At 35.1% G+C, this 22,158-nt stretch overlaps 1 protein-coding gene across 4 annotated transcripts in view; it reads left to right on the top strand.

Moving 5' to 3' along the window:
* GRIK2 (glutamate ionotropic receptor kainate type subunit 2) overlaps positions 1-22,158 on the top strand; it is a 641,671-nt gene that overhangs the window by 374,273 nt on the left and 245,240 nt on the right. For all 4 annotated transcript variants that reach the window (XM_044244958.1, XM_044244987.1, XM_044244968.1 and 1 more), the window contains exons 7-8: positions 12,055-12,198; positions 14,884-14,991. In XM_044244958.1, the coding sequence (XP_044100893.1) occupies positions 12,055-12,198; positions 14,884-14,991 (252 nt within the window). The remainder of the gene's footprint in view (positions 1-12,054; positions 12,199-14,883; positions 14,992-22,158) is intronic.

Here is a 22,158-nt window from a genome sequence, read left to right as displayed (position 1 = left end):
CTGGTTCAGTAGAAGAGATGCCAAGGAAGAGAAACAATAGATTTCCTCAAAGATGTTGCATGACTTAATTGGAACCCTATTTTTGGTCTTCAGCTCCATGTTATTCTTTTAGTCTTCCACTTAGATCAGTTCTAAGATGAAATGATATATACTCAACATTAGGGAAATCCTTTAATATTTATCTGGTAAAAGGACAAACATATTCTAATGTCTGAAAGGAGATGTTAGGGTCTCAGAATGTGAACAAAGATAATCTTAAAAAAAAATTACGAGAATTCTGATTGACCTTTCCCCTGATCTCACCATTCCTTCCAACTTTTGTTTTCTTAGCTTTTCCCCACTCCTTTGTTTTTTGAAGCTATGGATATTAATTAAAACTCTTTCAAATGATGGCTAATTTTGAACATAGTTGGTAGTACTGCAGACAAAACTAAATACACCCATACTGACCTACATATGCCATTATTAAGAATTTTGGTTTACCTGTTTGTTCCACTCACCTATGACGAATACCCCAAGGGTCTAAATCATCTTTGACTTCTCAGTTTTATTGCTCAAGCTTATAATTGTGTTTGCTGTCAATAACACAATAATACCATTAATAAATGCTGTTGAATGAGTGAATCAAACTGTATAGCACTTAGAGACAAATGAAAAGAGAGTTTGAAGAGTATATATTCATATTGGAGAAGAGATTCAAGAGACCTGAGAATGAATAAACAAAGGCATTTCTTCAAGGTACTAAAACAATAATTAGTTAAATCAATATATTTTCCAATGTAGAAAATAATCATGTTAACTAAAGCAGTGAAGAGATGGGAAGTCTTCAAATTAGGGACCTAGGGTAAACTGTAAAATATGAGTATGCAAATCAATCCTTAATATTTTCCTCAAAGATTTTTGCCTCATCTAAACTCATATGAATTGCTAACATACTTGAGAGTCTCACTTTTCTCTATAAATAATGAAATAAAGAGCTTTACAGTTTTTTACACTTTTATAAATTTATCCAATTCAATCCTCACAACTCTATGAGGTAGGTTATTATTCTATTTATTTAAAGATGAAGAAATGATACTAAGAAAGATAACATGACTTCCTATAATGGCTAATAAGTTATAGAATTAAAGTACTAAGTCCCATTAGCTTTCTATGAAAATTTTATTTGTTTGCATTTCTGTGAGAAATTACTATTACAATTTTTTATAGAGTAATAAGCACAATACAAAAAAATACAATAAGAACATGTAAAGTTATGAAGGGTATATATGAATATGATTGATGGGCATATCTATTGTTTTATTTTTCCAGAAATGTCTTTATTAATTTCTTCCCTGTCTTTCAAGTCATGCTTAAAATAGATCATTACTATAATTTGATTTTTGGTTTGAGTAAATGATATGTAAAGTTTTAGGTTCTCAATTTTTATAGGCATTGGGATTTAGTTTTTACGTGAACATTTAAACTCATGAACCCAAATTTCTGTTGTATTTTTGGTTTGCATATTTCTAGATCTCAAATTAGAAATAATTAATCTATTAACATAGAAATCAGTTTTACTTCATCATATAGAAAGGAGAAAATATAAACAATATTGATGAATATAAATTTTTAAGTGCAAGAAACTAATCTGAGCTCTGAATATCAAAATAATTGGATATACTGGAGACCAGCTGGAAGGACAAAGAATACTTCCCCTTGATATTGACTCTTCTCTAGATCAATAGTAGTTCCAAATGTAGTAAAAAGCAGACGAGATTTAACAGGGCCTAAATTATTAAGCCTAGTGCCTTGTTGCTAGAGAGTTCATTAACAATCCCATCAATACAGCGTTCTTCATGGACGTTAGTAAGAGCTTCATGGAACATTTTAAAAGAGAATGAGATATCTCAAAGGACTGATCTTAGTTGAAAAAATTTAATTAGGTAAGAATAATTACATTAGTTAAATGAAACTTTTAATTGAAAACTTGTTGGCATTTTCTAACCTGCTTCACAGCTTTCCCTAATCATTTATATTTAAGACGTAAAGAGTTTCTCTACATGGCATTTGAGAAACATCTAAACATCCTGGAATTGTATATAAAAGTTTAAAAGAATTTAGAAAGTGTAGCAGTAAAAAAAAAAAGATTTTCTGCTTGGGAAATGGTGCATTTTAAGGATATATGTAGGACAGAAAGAAAATTATATAGAAATGTTCATGGTAAATACATATAATTATTGGAAATAATGCAAAATAGTCATCTCCTAAAGCTTTCATAATTGTAATGTTAAAACTCCATGGACAGAATTTCAAACCTTATAATACTCTAAAAGCTCACAGAAAAATATTGTTTGTAAAATTATTTTGTTCCATGTTGTTAAGGAAAATGTCATTGAGCAAGAGTTCTTGCAAAATTAATGGCCAAAAATTGAATAAATAAACATCAAGGGCCAATGAAAACTCTTACTGTCAGAATTAGCATAGATCCCATTTTAGATTGTATTTTACCAGTTGCTATTCAAAATAGGTTAATTAACTGTCATTACTTTCTGATAGCTTTTAGCTTAAGCCAGAGAGCACTGGTTTGAAGAGACATAGACATTTATTTGAATTCGCAGATTCGCAGGGACATCAAGCAAATGAATCTGTTAATCCTTCAGGGCATTACTCCTGGCCCAGACCCATTTCTTTGCAGAATCCCAGCAACACTGTCATCCAGCACGATCTTCATACTTCAGCTTCAGAACATTGCTAAAACTTGAATTTTGTAACTCATCAGTTTGGCTGTGAAGCTGAAACCCATTCTATTCTTTACTCTTCTCTTTTTTATATCTTCCCCATAAACTCTTATCCTTTTTAGCCTTCATAGGTGCTGAATGCCATACGGGTAGCTACAAAAATTCATATTCCTTTTAAAAATCTCTCATCATGCAGTTTTTGGCATCTCCTCTTACTCAGCTAATCCACAATGGAAGAATCTCTCTGGTCAGCTAAAACATGAGAGGTATAGGCATATCTATATTCTCAGGGTCTCAGAGGACACAAAGGAAGATAAGATCCTGGGATCTTAGTGAATGAATCTGGGTAAGAGAGAAAGGGTTTTAGTTGTCCTCTGCAGATTATTGGGAAGCCAGGGTGGGCTTTAGTGTGGGTGGATACTTTAACTGTGAAGTTAAATCAACAAAGAAAATATAATACAAATATTAGAAGACTTTAATGGACCACACAGGAATTGGGTAGAGTATGGAGCACAGACAATGGATAAAGAAAAGTGACTTTTGATTTCCCTTGTTTATTAATTCCTATGAAGTATTGATACCAAAGTTTATCAAACAAGCACATAAATAATTATGGGAAGAAGATAGATAAATTAAGATTATGATTGTATTACAAAGGCCAAAATACAATTGGAGTGAAATGTGAGATTCCTAGGAAGAGGAATGTAAGCCACAAAACACCTTAAAATCCAGCTGGCTCCAGCCCCTCTTCTTACAGATGAAGAACCCGGAGAGAAGAAAAAATATGAGGCAGATTCGTCTGCTGTGTAAGTATCTGTCCAACAGCAGCCCTTCCTTTAGTAACAAATGGAAGACACCATAATACTTTACCACTTATATTTATTCTTAAATTCCAAATTTGTCAGGCAACATGTGTGTATGTAGGTTTCTCTGTGTGTCTTTTTGTTAGGTTTGAATTGTGGCATTGTGTGCACACCACATTTTAAAGGGATCACATTGTTGTTGTTGTTGTATGATGATTTCCTCCTTGCTCCATTCCCTTTCAGAACTTGGTCTGCTTTCCTGAACAGCGTGAGTTCTGTTCCCTCATTTAGGGTAACAGTGGGTGCAGAAGGGTTGAAACATTATACTTTCTAAAGCAGTTCCTTGTTTTGGCTCGTGGCCATCTCGAAGAGATTACGGCTCTTCTGGTGATCATCATCATCATCGTCTAACACCTGCCTATGCACCATGTGCCAGAGACCGTGCACACTGCTTTAATGTATTATCTCATGCAGTCTGTGCGGTCCACGCAGCTGCTGGTAAAGAACTCTGTTTCAGTACAAAGAGCCGGCAATAGAGAAACATGATGGCAGCTGCAGTGTAACTGGGTGAATTGTCTCTGACAATTGGCTCCCGACTGGGTCTGAGGGCATTTCTTCTTCAGTCCCCTCCGTTCAGTTAGCAGCCACGGCGCACCTGCTCTGAGCCGGGCAGAGTGCTGGGTGCAGTGTGCCAGCTGAGCGACTGAACACCAGCCTCCCTTCCATGTGTGATCCTCACCCTTGCTCAGAGGGGTGGCTGATTCTCTGTCCCATTTTGGCTTGTGCTGACTGCACCAGAGAGCTCCAGAGGTCAGAATCCACCCTTTCTCCCCTGCCCTTAACGTCCTTAATATCTTCTAATTGAAGAATCATCTTTGTAATTGTTTTTCTCTTGGAACTATCTGTTTTTTTTTTTTTTTTTAAGGTTTTTTTTTTTTTTTTTTTTTTTTTTGAGAGATCAGAAGTAGTCAGAGAGGCAGGCAGAGAGAGAGAGAGGAGGAAACAGGCTCCCTGCTGAGCAGAGAGCCCGATGTGGGGCTCGATCCCAGGACCCTGAGACCATGACCTGAGCCAGAGCCGAAGGCAGAGGCTTTAACCCACTGAACCACCCAGGCGCCCCACTATCTGGTTTTTAAAAGTGAATTTCCAACAAGGACGAAATAAGGCAGATCTTCATTTTTATGTCCAATTATAAAATGTGGAAACAAGGCAAGGGGGATTTACTTTTTTTTTTTTTAATTTGTTTTAGATAAAGGATCGAGTCAATGAAAGGACCAGAATTCATAAACTCAAATTCCGTTTGTTAGACCATGCTGCTCTGTGTGCTGTGCACTATACTTCAGATGGGAATTCAGGAAATGAGCAAAGTCTGAGACATAGGGGTTCCAGAATGGATCTGCCACCTGCCAGCTAGCATTCAGACCTCAGAGGGGACCTGCCTGCACTTATTTAATGGAAAGATAAATGTGTTCACGGAACTGTTACTATAAATTCATTTAGAAACGGGACAGAGGCTGCACTCACATTCCTCCCAGGTCTGAGCTACTGGCAGATTTGGTTCACGGTACCTCTGGGAGGTAATACATTCGAACTAGGTGGCAAAGTGTGATTGTTATTCAGAGCTTCCTAATACCTATTTCTTTTACAGTTCAAACGAACTTTTGGTTTGACTTTTTCAATTTGTTGAAAAATGCTTTTATGTACTTACTATGGGCATGGCAATGTTTGGAGTACTGTGCAGGGTATTACAAAGATAGGCATGGTAATTACCCAAAAGATGCTTGTGGTCTAGAAGGAAAGAAAAGAAGTGAGGAAGCATAAACAGTTTTATTGAAACTAGAATGTGCAATGAAGAAAGAAGATACAGATCAGTGGTGCTTAGTTTGGGAAGATTCTAGAGACTTCTAGAACAAAATGAAATCTAAGAACCATCTTTTTAGAAAAACACATGATCATTCTTCAATTTTAAATAGCTCTGCTGGAATAAAATCAGTATACTATAAATTTCCCGTATTTGAATTGTATAATTTTATATGTTTTGACATATGTTTGTACCCACAAAAACATCACTAAATCAAGATAAAAACATATATCACATCACTCTTAAGAGTAATTATATTTCGGGTGCCTGTTTGGCTCATATGGTTAAGCATGTGCCTTTGGCTTAAGTTATGATCCTGGGGTCCTGGGATCAAGTCCCTCATCGGGCTCCCTGCTCAGTGGGGCGCTTGCTTCTCCCTTTACCTCTTTCTCTGACTCTCATGAATAAATAAATAAAATCTTAAAAAAAAGAGAGTGATTACATTTAAATGTAAATTATTGCATACAACATTGGGTGTGTTTGGAACCCAGGCCCAGAGCCCAAATATGCCAAAAGAGCTTAAGCAGAATGACACTGCCACAAATATAACTCCACTCGGCATAACAGAGAAAATAAATCATGAAAGGTTATGTTCCATGTTCCCCTGTGAAAATTCAGTGGGGGTACCCAAAACCCACACTACTTGGGGAACATAAGAATGTTCTTCTCATTGGAAAGAAAAATAAATACTTTTGATAGCTTTTTTCTTTCCTTTTCTTTTTTTTTTTTTTTTCTAAGAGAAGTCTTTAGTATTTCTGAGGGATTTTATGTACCAGTATTCTCTTGTATGTCTATATGGAGTTCAGGATTGTTCATTTCTATCTATTTGCTTCATACATCACATAAATAAAACCTATGTTTAAATTTGTTGTAGCGCCTGTCTCTCTCAGAACTTTACAGAGGAGATGTTTAATGATGATGATTATAGTGATCAAAACCAGAAATAACATATGTAGTCAGGATGGACATGCTTGGTAACAATGCTTCGTATTAAACGCCTCTGTAAATGAAATCTAAATATATAGAAACGTTTTGACCATTCACAGCATCTATGATTATTCCTGCTTTTATATGTTGTGAAATGTTTCAATTATACTTACCAAATCAAAAGTATTAAACAATGGTATTTTTTGTCATTTGAAACTGTTGAGAGTATCTAATTCCCCTGAATCTTCAATTATTCAAAAATGCATAGTGGACTTTTCCAGAGCATAAAAGAAATGTAAACTGTTCAATACTTAAAAGTCTCATCAGACTGGAGGTTACTTGAGATAGACGAAATCATACTGGGTGACTAAACTAATTTCTGTGGCAATAATTCAACCATAGAAATTAGCATTTGTCCCTCTTCCAACTGCGCTCCCTGTACACACTCCATGCCTTAAAGTCATTAGACTAGGTATCAGATAAACCCAGCAATAAGTTAGGGAGATGGTTATTGCATATTTAAAATGTATGTGAAGACACTTCTCATGATCTTTTCAAGCCACCAGTTTAGGTCACTACAGTTTTATTGAAATGTATAGGACTATATCACATAATTGTTTGCAAAGGAAGTTTTTGGCTGACAGACATTCATTGTAAGTTAACTAACTTATTTTGGAAAGAAAAAAAGAGTTCCAACTCCAATCTAGCCTGAGGTAGTCTCTCAAGTGTGCCCCTATTACTATCGATAGATACTTGACCTAGCAGTGAAGCATGGAAGTTAGCACTTAGGTCTGTCTATACCTACCTGGTCTGCACTTCCTTCTGAACTCTAATCCCAGGGCAATGAAATAGTCTAGCTTTCCAATAAGAATGATCTATTTATATATGAGAGAGTAATTACTCTTTTTCTTTTTAGATTTTTTTTAAAAATTTATTTGACAGGCAGAGATCACAAGTAGGCAGAGAGGCAGGCAGAGAGAGAGGAGGATGCAGGCTCCCCACTGAATAGAGAGCCCTATGTGGGGCTTTATCCCAGGACCCTGAGATCATGACCTGAGCTGAAGGCAGAGGCTTTAACCCACTGAGCCACCCAGGTGCCCCGAGAGTAATTATTCTTTAAAGAGAGAAAATAGGACAGTTTTTGTTTGTTTGTTTGTTTGTTTTAGTTTTTTTTTCCTCTGCTTAACTTTTGTCTTTTGTAATTTAGGATGTGAGTGACTACAATTTTATCTAAACCTCTCATATAGATTTTAATGATCAAATTGTATACATATTCCATTTTAATGTAACTGGTTAAATTACAGTTATGTATAATCCTGAAGCTTTAGAGGTAGCTATGCTGTAAATGAAAAAATGAAAAAAATGTGACTTGGGAGCCAAAGGAACTTTTATCTGTATCTCAATTCAGAGACGTACTCTTTTTGGGACCTGGGGACATAATTATCTGGTGTTCAGCAGAACCTCCAAAAAATGAGACTTGCTGCCATCATTTATCCTCCCATTGCCTTTCATGGTTTTGGTAGGAATAAGCTGAAGAGATGTTGTTGGTTATGATAGTTCAGATAGTGAGTCGAAGAATTAGGTCTTGCCTGAGTCTTGTTTCTAAGTCTTGTTTCTGCCAGTCATGTTGTGATAGTTCAGACAGTAGTTCAAAGACCTAAGCTTTGCATGAGTTTTGTTTTCTGAGTCTCCTTTCTCAAGGTGACAAAACCTTGAGAAAATTACTTTAACCTTACTAAGCTTCAGTTTCCTTCTTTCTAAAATCACAAAAGTAATATCACCTAAAATATATGGTCTTGGTGGAATTAAATGAGCCAATGCTGGTAAAGAAATTGACACGGTTGTGTAGTATAGTGTAAGCATGCAATATAACTTGATAGTAATAATAATATTATAAAAATGATAAAGTAATTAACTTGTGTGTCTCCTGGACTTTTTTCCTCCTCTCTTCCACCTCTCCCCCTTTTTTCCCTCCTATTTTCCATCAAGAGAAAAATTTTGGCAAGGGATTATAAGTCAATATGAGAGAGTGAAAGACTTAGCAAGAGCAGCTCATTCAAATCTCTACAATTTAGAGTCGGGAGTAAAAGATGCCGCTTAAGCCTGATCTTGAAAGATATTCTAGGACCTTTCCTTTTTGAGAACACTCTGAGCAGCAACTGCGTAGAAGAAATCTACTTTCATGAAGTCATTCCGGGTTAATGTTACTTCCTGACTAACCTATTAATGACCTAACCCCATACATTGATGTCTTCCTTTGTTTATGAGGTTGTATTAATCCATTCTCCATAACTCACACCTGGCAGCCCATTTTTGTTACGTATTTACCACTTATCAAAACATGATCTAGATTCATACATTCAAGTACTTATTGATATTTCTTATATTTTGTAACTTTAAAATTATTCAAACTGTCTTGCTTTTTTAAACATGGAACTCTGAGCAAAAACCGGAGAAAGAGCTGTGAACTCTGCATAGGTTGTCTGGCTTCAAATCCAGCCTCACCTCTACATGCCAGTTACTGAACTGCTCTCTGCCTCAGTTTTCTACTTGGTACAAATTCAGTGGATTTTCAACTGCAGATTGGTTGTGAGAATTTAAATGGAATGATTTAGAGAGAATGTCTTATCTGTAGTAAATACTAAATGAGTGTTAAGTAATACTATTACTAGTATAAGACAGATTTTCAAGCATATGCATTCTTGTGAAAATAAGAAAAACACTTTTGAAACACTAGTTTTCTCACAACTTTTCAAAGGTGGAAGAATTTGCATATGCATGATTTTGCGAAGAAGACAGTAAAGTTGAGTCTGACAGGATAGCGAGTATAAATGGAAAATAACTCCATATTATTACATAAAACAACCAGTCTAAAAGTAGAACAAAAATAACACTCTAAACTGATGAAAATATCATACAGAGTAGTTTCAGAAGTTCTGTGTATCTCTTTATCATAAATCAACATATTTTAAACTGGAAATTCCAGAAGTAATTTGATCAGCAACTTTTTATCTACTTACAATTTTTTTTCTAGTATTTATCTTCTATTTAATAAATACTATCTTTCTTTTATGATTATATTTAAAATCACAAGATCTCAAATAGTTTTGTTTTTTTTTAAAGATTTTATTTATTTATTTGACAGACAGAGATCACAAGTAGGCAGAGAGGCAGGCAGAGAGAAGGGGGGTGGTGGGGAAGCAGGCTCCCTGCTGAGCAGAGAGCATGATGCGGGGCTCGGGGGCTCGATCCCAGGACCCTGGGATCATGACCCAAGTGGAAGGCAGAGGGTTTAACCAACGAGCCACCCAGGTGCCCCTCAAATAGTTTTATTATCAACTAGTGTGTCCTCTGATCTTGTTGCTGAAACTATGTACCAAAAACAATTTTTCAAACTCTTAATTTGGCAAAATTCCTTCTTAACATTATCATTTTAGATAAGATTACTATTCTAGGATTTTCATGTAAGTCTTATGTAAGTAAATCATGGCATATAGCAGAAATATCATATTTATATTATTTTAGTTATTTTGTGGAAACATATAAATTTTCATCTTGAAAATTATCAAATGGTATTTAGCAAACTTCTATCTTAAAGAAAATGTAGAAAATAAATAAAAAGAAAAAGTTTAAATTCCTTTAATTACCAACTTTCAGGAGTGATCATTGGTTTCATTTTAGTGTTTTTTTTTTTTCTTTTTAACCTACTGTTATTATTCATATAACACGTTATATGGTGATTAAGAATACTAGCTATGAGCAGAGAGGCTGAGTCTGGGGCTTCTCCACTTGTTAACTGTGTGACGTTGCTTAGTTACTTAATGTCTCTCAAACTTGATTTCATCATTTGTAAAATGAGAACAATAGTAGCACATTTATTAAACCCTTATTGTGAGAGTTAAATAAATTATCTAGCATGTTTGAAGTACCCATAAAGATATATAATGGCTAATGCTAGACATCCAGCTCTGCATAATCTATTTTTACATTTAGGATCATTTCACATGCAATTTCTCATCTAACTGATTATTTTTCAAAACATCGTTTTTAGTGGTTATATAAAATACCATTGTGATTTTACTGTATTTCCTTCATTTGAACATTTGGTAGGTTTCCACTCTTTTAAGAAAATAAATCATGTATGTAGCATTTGTTCTTATTTCTAACTTGGTTAGAAGAAGGGTTAAAAAGAATGTAGATTTTTTTTAAGGCTGTTTTGTGGTGCAAATTGCAAAATTGTCTTTTCTTTTCCCTCGTGTAGTGTGTGAAAGTGTTCATGATTCCATACCTTTGTTCACAGTGATATTTTTTTAAGAATGCATTTTATTTTGGAATCAAATCTGTCTTTCATATCTTGGTAACTGTTTTTACGATCACCTGTGTGGTATCCGAGAGCTGTCTCCTGAATGCTACCTCAGGCCAAAGACAAATATCAGTCTAATCCTCAGGCTCATGACGTATGCCTGTATCAACTCCATGATCCTAGTTTTATGCCGCAGCTATCAGAGGATGCGGAAGTAGTCAGCTGGTATTTACAAAGTGAAGGTTAGGAATGCAAGCTCTATTCCCCAAAGATTTATGAACTATAAAATGGCATTATTATTATGTTCTGTCATTGCATTGTCTCTTTAGCTGTCTTCCATTTTATGTGGTAAAGCTCCTTAGGATCCATTTGCATGAAAGCGACTGTGTGTACTCATTTTGTATTGTATTGTGGCAAACGCTATAATCTACAGGGTTCCTATTCATTTTGGAATTCATTTCACAGCTCACTAATTGTGTGAATGAGAAGAGGAAATATATGCTTTTATTCTGAGGCATGCCAAGCAGATGGCCCAAAGTTCATTGCTAGCATTACAGTCAGTGTGGCCCTCGTCCGTAGGTAGTGAGCCTGGCATCGATCCGTCAGACACAATGCGAGGCTCCATTTAACACAGCATTTGAACGTCACTGAGCCTCTGGTTTGTTATGACTTACAAACAATTTGTTTTTTATCATCAACTTCTAAAGTGGTCAGTCATTTGAGCAGGTGCAAACACAGTAGAATTCATATCCGTTTTAATTGAGAAGACAAAAGGAACTTTTATTCATATGGAAATTTGGGGAAAAGAAAACAGTACAGGGGATCAAGCTTAGTTTCTTAAAAAGGGATTAATACATCTATTGAGATTCAAAAACTGTAGCATCATTTCTGAGATTGAACCTTTTGAAAAATTAAGTTGAAGAAAAGATTGAGGATTATATTTAAGCTTTTTAAGTGACTCTCCTTTCAAATTTCTTTCACTCTTCCTATGCAAGGAAATTACTTATTTATTTCATATACAACATGTCATTTATGTAACCATTCAAAATGTTCTCAGTTGCATTCATCTTGTGTGTGTGCATATGATGTGTGTCTAGGTCTGTGTACTGAGACAATCAAACAGAGACAGAGGGGATGGCAAAAAAATAAAACAATGAATGTCTTCACACATTTCCTACTTTAATGGAGATACTAGGACAATATGAAACTGAGTTACCACTTCAGGAAAGGGACCGTAGGTCAAATGTTCTAATGGAGCTGATGTAGTAATTCGAACACAGCATCTTATTTAAGAGAACCAGAGCATCAGAACTGTTGTCTCCCTTAGGTGAAGGTAAAATGAGTATATATTTCTCTCACTCCTTCAGTCCCCTTCCAAAACGCCTCCCGTGGGTTTCACTGGTTGTACTGACTCCATATTTCCTTGTTCTTGGCTTTCAGACGGATGCTGCTCTAATGTATGATGCCGTGCACGTGGTGTCTGTGGGCGTCCAGCAGTTTCCTCAGATGACAGTCAGTTCCTTACAGTGTAATAGACACAAACCCTGGCGCTTCGGGACCCGTTTTATGAGCCTAATTAAAGAGGTATGTCGGGTATGTCGGGAGAAGCACATCTGCCTAGTCTCTTTTGTCCTCAAGGTGAATGCATTGAGATTATTTTAGTTTTCCTCACAGGTGGCCTTTTACTTTTATATTTTGAATTCAACTTTTTTTCTTCCTCCATACAGGCAAAATTAACACTTTTACTAAAAGATATGGAAAAAAAGGGGGAAAATTACATGACAAATAAATAAATATCTTCAAGATACATATGATTGTGTAAACAGATGAAAATCTGTGACCTATGATTTATGACATTGTTAGTTTTCACCTCCCTGAATCTTTATAGGTATTACTTTTCATTTATGTGGAGATACAGTTTAAAGAATGTATTTTAGGCAACAATTTTTAACATGAATGCCATTTGTACTCCACTAAGTCCCACGTCTTAAAGAATTGTTACTTAGATCTATGGTTCCTAAATATAATGTCTAGTTATTGGCATTATATTAGCAGTTAACATAACAGAATATCTGCATTTGGAAAAGTGCAAAATTTGCTTCATATTGTGTAATACAATCATTTTTATGGTCACATACCATTTCTGATTACAACTGTTAATGGTTATAGACCAAGAATGCCCACAGTGAGGGAAAAAAAAAGGCAAAATTCTGAAGATCACACACACACACACACACACACACACACTCTTCCTAGTTGTCCCATCGTGACTGTCAGCTTGGGATACATTTCATTTGAGTATAACAGGAGTTTTTATATGGAAGTGTAACTATGAAAATTTAGTCTTTGCTAGGAAAATCACAGGAATTATCCCCACAAAAGATTTTTCTTAATGGGCTTTAAAGAAATCATCAATTCAACATATAATAAATTATTCATCTCAAAAATAAAAGTGAAAATAGGGTCATATTTAAGAATATGCCAGTTCCTTGGCAAAGAATACCCATGAATTTTCCTTTTGTGATTTTTAATGTATTCTCAGTTGGGCGAAATGACACTCCCTGAGGCATATGTAGTTCTTTATTTGTTTCGCATTCTACGTTTATGTCTGGTTTAAAACTGAGCATCAGAGAGCTGTGGACATATTGCACAGGTTTGGGTGGTTAAAGAATTGCTTTCTGAATGCAGCACCTGACCGTTCAGGTGTGTGTCACATGGTCCTATAACAAACAGTTTTATGAAACTCACTATTGTATTTATTATAAATGCTGTCAAGGCCCTTGTCCATTAAATCACATGGTGAGCCCCTTTATGGGGACCAACAAGAGACATTCCTCTAAAGTTTCAATGCCAGGAAGAGCTGAGCTTCTGCATAGTTGGTATGTCTGACATTATGGACCCTGTATATTATGTATATATCACACTTTCCTCCTTGCTTTGGTTGCGAGGTAGTTCAGAATTAGATTTGTGATTGTATTTTATTAGTTGTACATTCTTACCCAATAAACATTTCTTTATGCTGCCTCTATCCCAGATTGTTGTTTTTAACTATTCTCTACTTCTACTTCTGTACTTCTTGATCAAATTGACTATTTTTGTACTAAGATGCATTTTTGTTAAACACCTAAAAGTATTTTCTTTGGAAAAGGATAGGTTAAATATCTTTTTATTCCTTATTGGAGACCAGTTAACACATGTTTAAATTCAGTGATGACATGTTGCAATATGTATATAGACATGTATTATAATTATTTCTGTTTTATTTGTAATTTATTAGCCTAAAACTATTTTAGAATCCCTATACATAAGTATAGAAATACATGGAGTCTAACTAGTGTAGTAATAATGATATCCACTTATAGTCCTTATTGAAAGGTTACCCATAATCTTTTGGTTTCATTTCTTTGGATCTTGGTATATATTCTTTGAAACATTATAGCTGTGAGTATATGTAACATTACTTGAAATTTTTCATACGTAACATTTTTCCCAAGCTATTTCCAAATGACAAGTAATGGAAAACATTTTTTTCTATGTAGGCAGCAGAATGAGAAAACTTTCTGTATTAAAAACAAAAACAAACAAACAAAAACAAAAACAAAAAATACTAAGAAATCTGCTCACCTATGATGGGTTTAACTCATTATGTAATTAGATTATTACATTTTCACTTCCTTCTACATGGAAAGCTCCTTTTACAGGAAGTATAGCTTGACATGAATAATTTTGATATATTTCTCCCAGTCCCACTTAAGGGAAAATAAAGTAATAAGTTAATTATTCTAAGAGAAATGTGTATAATTGAAGTTGTAGAACATAGGTTTTCCTAAATTCAGTTTCTTTCTCTGTAATAAAGTAAGTATATGTTCATATTAATATGAAGTTAGGAGTGATACTTTATAACAGTAATTCTATTTGCAATCTCTAGTGAGATATTCACTAGCTCATGTATTATAATAAGTGACTAAATTATTCTCAGTTTGCAAAAGAGCTTTACTATTTAAAACAATCTTCGAATTTCTCATAAAAATTATTCATAGAAAATGCATTATTTAAAATGAAAATTTATAATAAGTTTTATACTGAGACTAAAGCAACATCTATAGACAAATCTTCCAAAGTGTAAAAGAGGAAAAAAAGTCTTAAAAATCAATAGTGATAAATTTATGAGAAGTAATGAAAATAATTTTTTGTATTTTTTGTGTGAAAAAATGTTTTATCTTCCTTTACTTGTTTGTGAATCCTATTTATTTATTTATTTTCCTGTAGGCACATTGGGAAGGTCTCACAGGCAGAATAACTTTCAATAAAACCAATGGCTTACGAACAGATTTTGATTTGGATGTGATCAGCCTCAAAGAAGAAGGTTTGGAAAAGGTACTTGAGTCATTCAACTTACTTACTTTAATTATTAAATACAACAGATCCTAATGAAGAAATAGGGAAATAGTTCCTCTTGTAGCCACATTTCATTAACATTTAACTTTTCTGAATAACTCTTAAAATACATATTTGATACATTATGTTGAATATAATAATTGAGGATTAGTATTCAAGGATAAAAAGTGTCCTAAGACAAATAAGTATTTCATTTTCTCTCCAAGTTTTTCTTATGCTTTGAAATGCATGTAATCTTTATTAGCCTTGAGATTTAATATAGTAATTAAAAATATTTATACTTTATGTTTGCATAGACTTTCCTGTTTGGAGCAGGTCATAAAGAAAGATTAAATACAGAAGGATTATTTCCATTGCTGGGTCATATTCAAATGAAATGTCTCACTTAATGTACACAGAGTAAATTAGGTATATACAAAAATACATTACACTGGTCTATCTTATTTGATTCTATTCCTAGGGTAAAGTCAGACAATGATTATAGAATTTAGGTATATGCTTACTTTAGAAATATTTTAGTGTAAGTTGTTTATATTTGTAATATATGCATTAAAGTATTTTTTCTGATAAATTGTTGAGAGTTTATTGATAAGATATTTTGGTAAGAACTTAAGAAAAAAATTGGGGCACCTGGGTGGCTTAGTTGGTTAAGTGACTGCCTTCGGCTCAGGTCATGATCCTGGGGTCCTGGGATCAAGGTCCACCTCAGGCTCTCCACTCAGCAGCAAGTATTGTTCTCCCTCTCCTTCTGTGATCTCTCTCGCTTTCACTCTCTCTAATATAAATAAATAAATAAAATCCTTAAAAAAGGGTGCCTGGGTGACTCAATTGGTTAGACATCTGCCTTCAGCTCAGATCATGATCCCAGAGTCCAGGGATTGAGTCCCACATGGGGATCCCACTGAGAGTCTGCTTCTCACTCTGCCCTTTACTCAGCTCATGCTCTCTCTCTCTCTTGCTATCTCTCTCAGATAAATAATAAAATAAAAATCTTAAAAAAAAACTCTTTAAAAAAGAAAGAACTTAAGAAAAAATTATATTTGAGATAATATTGTTTTCAAGATAGTAAGGTGTCTTGTCTTCATTTCGTTATTAAACATGAAGCATTACTTACAAATGGAAACTGAAGAAGGAAATTGAATCAGAAGAAGGGCTCTTTTAACCTAAAAAACCAGTAACATATTTGAATGTTGATTCAAATAATTTTCAAAACAGAAAACATTTTTGATAATGTTACCAAGATAGGAAGAAATATATCATAACCAACTATGACTAAAGTTGATACGAATATTACCTCTGCCCACTGAGAGCTTGAGATTGTACCCTTTGAAAGACCATGCAAAGTCAGGAATCTTTCATAACAAACTGTAAAACAAATATTCATGAGGCAGTCACTTTCTAACTGCCTTGCTCCCACAATGAGAATATTATTCTGTACCCAAGACTGGAATTGATAATGGTGTGGTTTCATCAGCTCTTATGGGTTTTATTCCAATATTTACTGGAGATATTGTTATCTTATTTTTTTTTTTGGAAGTTTGTGAGGCACTAGGGTAAACTCTGGCTATTGTTAGTATTTCAACACATCAATAGAGAAATGGCAATGTCTTTCTTGTTACTATGGCCCCTGTAAAGGAAACAATAGAAAACCTTTTTCTAGGCAATAGTGGGGATTATAGAAAGACCCTGAATATAACGGTTACAAAGTACATGGGGTGATCAACCAGAGTGATAAGCAAGGTACAACAATGTGAGTTATACTATTGCCTTGAGATTTCAAAAATAGTTTGTATACTCCTCTGAAATTTGAAATTTTGTTTTGATAAATTAATTACACATGATCTTTATCTTCACGGGGCTTTTTATAGAGAGTGATCAGATAACACACTAATGGAAAACTGCTTCAAGTTTTAAAAGAGCTATAAAAGAGTATTTCTGAAAAAGGATATAATTAAGTAGAGTCACGGTATATGAGGTGACTGGAATTAGCCTTTGAATAATGGAGAAGTATTGATTGGTAGAGATTGAGTCACTGCAGAAAAAGGTAACAATATGGGGAAAGACATAGCTACTGTTTGATTTGATCATTTTACACACACACACTTACGAAAGTAGGAGACAGAGCTAGAGTGCTAGATTTAAGTCATAAAGTGAGCACCATAATGAGATGTTTGCGATGTATTAGTACATAATATGAATTCAAAGAGAGAATAGCCTGGAGGTCTATGGGATGTGTGGAAAGATATTATAGTTTGGAATAATTTTAATATGGAGTCATGAATATCAAACTATTCTTGTTGGGAGTGAGAGATGACTAAATGGTGCAGAGGCAGTAACTGAATCTTCAGCAGCATTGTTAATTCAAGGAATAGCAGAGCATTGGGATTGTGCTTTTAAGGAGTAATGGAGGAACCAGGTGATAAAAGTAGAAACCAGTGATAAAAGCATCAGTCAAAGATTGTTGAAGAAATTAGTGAGGAAAATTATCATCAGAAAGAAATTGGAGGGGTGCCTGGGTAGCTCAGTCTGTTAAGTGTCTTCCTTCAGCTCAGGTCATGATCCCAGAAGCCTGGGATCAAGACCTGCATCCAGCTCCCTGCTCAACAGGATGCCACATTCTTCCTCTCTCTCTGCTGCTCCCCTGTTGTACATTCTTTCTCTGTCAAATAAATACATAAAATCTTAAAAAAGAAAGAAAGAAGGAAAGAAAGTAAGGAAGAAAGGAAGGAAAGAAAGAAGTAAATTGGAACAAATATATAGAGGCACATAAAGTACTGAGGTTGGGTGAACGTAAATTAGAAAAGAAGGGGAATTAAAAGCTCAAATCAAATGCTTTAAGAATCTTCAGAAGTTAGTATATAAGGGAATGCCTGGGTGGCTCAGTCAGTTAAGCGTCCAACTCTTAATTTCTTCTCAGGCCATGATCTCAGCATTGTGAGATCCAGCCCCACATGGCGCTCTGTGCTGGGCAGCAAGTCTACTTCAGATTCTCTCTCTCTCCCTCCTCTTCCTATGTCCCTCCCTACCCCTCATCGCATTCTCTCTCTTTCTCTCTCTCTCTCTCTCTAAAAAAAGTATGTAAGTCATTAACTAAAAGAGGGCAGTTGAATTTAGTTTCGTCAGATCTTAAGAATAATGGGAATTTTTTGGCAATGCCGTTGTGACAGATTTGACTTTGAGTAGTAGGAATAAAGTGCTTTAAGTAGCAAAATGTACTCTTCTTTTTTTTTTTTTTTTAATCCAGTAGAATGGTTAGGAGATCCAGGTATGGATTCAGGCCAAACTGGGCTCAAATCCTTGCTCTGCCATTTACTATTTATGGACAACTTTCCTACCTTCTCTAACACACAGTGTATTCAGCTGCATCAGGCGATGATAGCAGTATCTAATTCATGAAGACTAATGAGTCTTGCCAACTTTACTTTTACTTTGTCCTCAAAAATGTAGTTACCAACCCATAGATGTAAAGACAGAGCTCCAACCATGACAGAGTTCACGGTTTGGAAGGCTCAACCAATAGAGATCCAAGAGACTTAAATTACAATTCCAAATCTGTCACAAGTGTGTGAACTTCACCCTTCCACCCAAGTTCTCTGTGCCAAATTCCTCATCTCAAAAAATGTAGAGTGCAAAGGACTTTCCTCTGGAACAGGCAAAAGTGAGAATATCATGGCCTTTAAGAGAACCTAGAGATACAATCTTTATAGATGTGAAGGCTAAGAATTTGATTATCCTCAATTCTATTTTATCATGACAAGGTGAGGAAAATGATAGTTTTATCCATTACTTCTCATGCCTACTACCTTTTCCTTGCTTTATCATGGTCAACTTTGTCCAGCACACTTCGTTTATTCACTTGATCTTCTAACAAATATAGAGTGAACCTCTATTTTGTGCCCTGAGGAAGGTTATACTCTTTTGAAGGAAACCTGCCAATAGTGCATGGATGCACAAATGTACGATATAGGATTAGAACAATAGTAAGTGCTAAAAAGAAAGATGACTTGGTTTATATGTTCAGGGAAAGGAGTTTGGGGTTGGAATGAGACTATGAACCCATCTTTCCCACTTAGCACCCAGAGATTATATTGAATCTTTTCCATTCTATCTTGACGAGAACCTTCATTGGAATGCAGCCCATTTACCATTGTCCAAGAAGGGTCACTCATACTGCAGACACAGCCAGTCACATCTGTCCAAAAAAGCCCTCCAGGCTGTGGCAGCACTTTCTCTGAAGCAGAGGGGGAGAAATAATGGGGGGGGGGGTGAACTGTAGGTGCCATTCCAGATTTTGTCTTCCTTGGGCAATAGGACAGTTTGTTTTTCAGTAGTCCAGACTAGGAATAAGAAAATAAGAATAAGTGGTTTTCCAGCTTCAATTCTTCTGTTAAGTTCAGAGACCATATTGTGTATTCTACTTCCGAAATACCTCTCCACATCCATTGTTGTAATTGTAGCCAGGGTACCTTTCACCTGAACATCTGTATTGGAGCCCCAACAAAACCTGTCTGTTTTATTCCCCCTTACAATTCATTCCCCAGATGTCAGAAGCCAGACCAGTGTCTTTTAAAACAAATCAATCCATGTTATTGCTCTGTCTAAATCCTTTCACTTATTCCCAGTGTATTTTCATTAAAATCCAAACATGGTTTACAAAGTATTGCCTACCTTCCCCCTCAATTCTCACTACCATCTCAGATGTTTTCTATGCTTTAATAACACTGGCTTTTGTTCATTTTTTCATAGACACCAAGCTTTTTCTATGACTTTGCCTGTAGAGTTTTCCCAGCCTGGAAAATTCACCACTAGTCCTTTGCCCAGATAACTCTTGATCACCCTGGGGGGGTCACAAATTAAGTCTTTCTTCCTTAGGTGTCCTGTAACCTTGACCAAATTTAACCTCATAGTGCCCTGCTTTTCCTTCCTGGCACTTACCACATTGTGTAATTCTGTATGCTCCCAGTCCCACTGTTTATGTATTCAAGGCCTAGAAAAGTTACTGGCACAAGTGTATCCTCAAGAAATAGTTATTGACTATCGAATGAAGGAAGGATCACCATAAGAACCATAAGAAATAGTTCATAAGAATCACAAGAAATAGAATGCTTATTCATGTGTCTGGTGTAAATTTATTTTACTATGATGCAGCATTTTTTTTTTCCCCCCAGTTTGTCCCCTACTTACACAATGAGAACAGAAAACTCCAGTAGTTAATCAGTGGGCTGGGGTTGTGAGTCAAAGCTTCAAGGGGAATAGGATTTTAGAGTGCCCGCAAAGGCAACACTGAAGTCTGAACTTGCAAGAGGGCCCAATGTACCCTGCATAGAGCACTGTAATCTCTGATGACCCAATTCTGCATTAAAGAGGAAAAATAATTCTTCTATTTATAAAAGTTCCCTTTTTTTCATCATCTAAGTTTATGGTATGGAAATAAGCGTAGACCACTTAAATGAGGACACACAAGTTATTATTCAGAGCTTGCCGTAGCACTTGGCATTTGGCAGAGATGCGAAGGCGGGCAGGTCAGTGGAAAAGCTTTACAGTGGAAAAAAGGAAAGGCCTCCTATGCACTCTGATTGGAGAGTCTTGGCAGGAGGAAACATGGACCGCTGGCAAAAAATAGGGAAGCTGTGTGTAATTGAACAGATCTTGACCATTTGGGGCAGATTGCCACAGAGATTGTGGTTTGGCTTCCCAGATAGTTTGCTCCAGAGGCTCTGGGTCAAGTTCTATTTCATACATGGTCAGACTGTTGTCTGTTTGTATACTCAGTCTGTCAATGGAATTACTGAAGTCACTTGGAGGGAGAGAAAGAAATAGCACAAATAATAAGGTCAAGAAAAATTGACATGAGAAAAGTAAAAATGTCATCATAACTGACAATAAAATGAAATTTTTTAGTTTATATTTTTTTCTTTGAATATGTAACTAGGATATGACTTACCACTGGAAGTGGTTTAACCTTACTTACCTAGTCCTCTGAAGCTTAACTATGTGCTTAGGAAAGACCAGCTTCAGTTGGACATAAACATTTGATTAAATGGCATAAGATGTTAAGAAACATTGAGAAGATGCTCAGAATGTAACTTCATAAGGATTCTGAGTAAAGCAAAAACAGTTGGAACCTTTTACATAAGAGAGGTTTGAATTGAGTAATGACACTCCATGATAATGGTGTATTTCCATTGCAAGGTGAATTATCTAGAGGCCGTTTTTGGGAAAATAACACTTTATACTTAAAAAATAATTTTTTAAAAGAAACTATAATGCAATAATAAAATAACTTATACATCTGAAACTAATATAACACTATATATTAATTATACCTGAATAAAAATAAATAAAATAATAATAAAATCACATATTCCTACCACATGATTGAGTTTTCTTACCAAATGCGTTTTGCGACCACTTAGATATGTCATGTGCTTTCCAAAAACAATAACAACAAAAGTCTCTGCTCAAATGGATTTCTACTGTATTAGGAATATTAACTTCTAAGTAGAGGTATTAAACTAAAATCATTCTTGTGTACCTCTCCTATCTTTTTTCTAGCAACAAAGTTAACTATTTGTTTTGGTTACTTTGCCGGTAGTTTTTTTGAATGTGTTACCTATATTAAAATAGAACTTGGAGAATAGAATTCTCTGTCTCCTCAATGGAAATTATCTAATTAGTCTTTATACAAATTGACTTTGTGTGTTAATATTATATTAATTTTGGAAAAAAAAAAAGGAAGGATAAAACCAGTACATTTCCCTGTACACGCCTTGGGACGTTTTTATAATAAAATCAGCTTCTAACTAACATATCCTTAGGGGAAGTTTTGAACAAGAAAAGAGACTACAAAAAACAATTTTATGGAATACATGTTTGCCAATTCCTACAAAGTTAAGAAATTATATATACAATATAAAGCAAGATAATTGATATTCACAAACTTTTCTAAAGCATAACTTTGTCATAGTTTACTTTCAAGTGAAGCTTCCTTTCAACTTTTGATGTCATTTTTTTTCTGAGTATTTACTGCCAGCATTTGGACCCACTAGAAGAAACTGATACCAATAATCCATAGGCTTCTTACAGAAAACGCAAATATTTTTATAATGTATGGAGAGGGTGAGAATTAGTGGTGAAATCCTGCCT

This window comes from Neovison vison, chromosome 1 (genome assembly GCF_020171115.1).
Source record: "Neovison vison isolate M4711 chromosome 1, ASM_NN_V1, whole genome shotgun sequence".
Lineage (NCBI taxonomy): Eukaryota > Metazoa > Chordata > Mammalia > Carnivora > Mustelidae > Neogale > Neogale vison.
Note: the sequence above shows the minus strand (reverse complement) of the source record. Positions and strands in the feature narration are given on the sequence as shown.